Raw genomic sequence first — 2,500 nt, 5'->3', positions numbered from 1 at the left:
TCATTCGGAAAAGCGAAAAATTGACGGAAAAAAAGTGCTATTGTGATAGGGCCTTCTGAGTAGTGGGGGGGGGGGACTCTCCTTTTGTCGGTCTCGAGTATATAGGCGTGTATATAGACGTGTTTGTCTGTATATAGGCCTTTGAATTAAGTGTGGGTGCATGGGATACTTTGGTAGAAAAACCCACAATGCACAAACTAGATTTACTGAGGAAAGTGAGACAACAGTTTCGGAATCGTCCTCGAGACCCGAAGAGGTAATCGAGGACGATTCCGAAACTGATGTCCTCAATAAATCTAGCTTGTGCATTGTGGGTATTTTCTACCATAGTATCAACACGGTATTGTGTTTTTCTATTCATCATGGGATACTTTATACGCCAGAAAACTCGTGAAAGAATGTGGTTGACAGATAAGATTTATTTAGCACAACGTTATTTTTGGTGGTACCAACTGAATTTTTATCTCCGCCATTCTTTTGTTACGTATAGACTTTTTGCAATTAGCATATTGATACGTTGTCAGTGATATATATATATATATATATATATATATATATATATATATATATATATATATATATATATATATGATATAATTTTATTTATTTTATTGTTATTATTGTTATTATTATCATTGTTATTATATATATTTTTTTATTATTTTTTTATCATTATCAATTTTCGTTATTTTTCATTTATTATTATTTCTCTATCACTATTTATTATTATTATTATTATTATTATTATTATTATTATCGTCATCATCATTATTATTATTATTATTATTATTATTATCATCATCATCATCATCGTCATCATCATTATCATTGTTATTACCATTATTATCATTATTAGTAGTTATTGGTATAGAATTTGCGCGAAATCTCTAGGAAGAATACGTTTCATAGATTTCATTGATGAATTTAGAGCATAACAAAATTCCGTGAGAACCTAAACTGATAAAAATCTGCTGGAATATTATTACAATTATATTTAGGGAGATTCTTTATTGTCTCTCTTGGAGTTCTGCAATACAGCTGCTTAACATTTTAATATCTTCGTAACACTTAGCCACTTCGTAACACTTCGTAACACTTCGTAACACTTCGTAACACTTTTCAGGTTTATCATCATGATAAAGTTATTCTCCTCTGTATTCTTCCCATTTTTATTGATTTCGTCATCTTAATTCAACAGTTGTCCATTTTTATTTTGAATGGCTAAGTCAATCCTTGCTTAAGTTCTTTGATTTTCTTATGTATGTTACGGCTATGTATTGCATCCAGATTCTCTCTCTCTCTCTCTCTCTCTCTATCTCTCTCTCTCTCTCTCTCTCTCTCTCTCTCTCTTCTCTCTCTCTCTCTCTCTCTCTCTCTCTCTCTCTCTCTCTCTCTCTTTCTCTCTCTCTCTCTCTCTCTCTCTCTCTTTCTCTCTCTCTCTCTCTCTCTCTGTAATGTATGTATGTATTATCTATATGTTTATTTATCCATCTATGTATAACCGATGTCATGAACATTATTATCAGTAATATTGTCATTAGCATGCCTTATAATTAGTCATATATCTGGTCGGAACAATATTCTCTTAAAGTTATTATAATGAATGCCTTCATTTTAACGTTCTGTCATTAGATTCTGATCATAATCATAGTCAGACCACTAGAATAACTTTCATTATAATTGATAGCAATTTCTCTTTTCCTATCGAGATTTATAATCCTTATCCTTATCTCCACAGGTCATAATGAGATTTCTTTCCGATTGGATGCCACTGGCCCCGCCCATGGACGAGGAGGGGCTAAATGTCGAAGAAGAGGTCAGTAGTTTCAAAGAAGAGGTCATTATCAACGAAGAGGACAGTTTCAAAGAGGAGGTCAGTTTCGGAGAAGAGGTCAGATTCGGAAAAGAGGTCACTATTAAGGAAGAAGTCGATCTAACGGAAGACTTCAGAGTCGAAGAAAATGTTAAAATCAAGGAAGAACTTGACGAAGACGTCGGTGAAGATAACTGGATGGAAATCAAGGAAGAGAGCGTTGACTATGGAGACGAAGGAAGTTACGGAGCGAGTGAGACGAACATGAAGTATGAGGAGTCATTTTATGCAGGTTTTGAGGTCTTTCATGGAATAGCAGGAGGAAGGGAGTGTCATACACCAAGAGGAGAATATAATGGCGCATTATCAACCATACCATTTCTTACTGAGAATATAAGATTGCCGGATAGTGGTCATTTAACGAACAAGGAAAGCGGTCAAGAAATGATTTACAATTGTGAAGTATGTGGCAAGAACTTCTCTTGCAGGAGAACGTTTGTGGCTCACAGGAGATTACATACAAGGGTGAAAGTCTATCCATGTGGTGTATGTGGGAAGATATTCGCGGTAAACAGTAGACTGCTCGTGCACATGAGAGTTCATACAAAGGAAAGGCCTTATAAGTGTGAGGTATGTAACAAAACATTTACTTGGCTTAACTGTCTGAATAATCACCTGAAACTACAT

At 34.6% G+C, this 2,500-nt stretch overlaps 1 protein-coding gene across 2 annotated transcripts in view; it reads left to right on the top strand.

The window, feature by feature from the left end:
* LOC113810574 (zinc finger protein OZF-like) overlaps nucleotides 1-2,500 on the top strand; it is a 7,717-nt gene that overhangs the window by 4,351 nt on the left and 866 nt on the right. For both annotated transcript variants that reach the window (XM_027362196.2, XM_027362197.2), the window contains exon 2: nucleotides 1,739-2,500. This exon is cut by the window's right edge and continues 866 nt beyond it. In XM_027362196.2, coding sequence (XP_027217997.2) covers nucleotides 1,739-2,500 — 762 coding nt within the window. The remainder of the gene's footprint in view (nucleotides 1-1,738) is intronic.

Source organism: Penaeus vannamei, chromosome 20 (genome assembly GCF_042767895.1).
Source record: "Penaeus vannamei isolate JL-2024 chromosome 20, ASM4276789v1, whole genome shotgun sequence".
In the NCBI taxonomy this organism is placed as follows: Eukaryota; Metazoa; Arthropoda; class Malacostraca; order Decapoda; family Penaeidae; genus Penaeus; species Penaeus vannamei.
The sequence above is the reverse complement of the archived record's forward strand: the minus strand, read 5'-3'. Positions and strand labels throughout refer to the sequence as shown.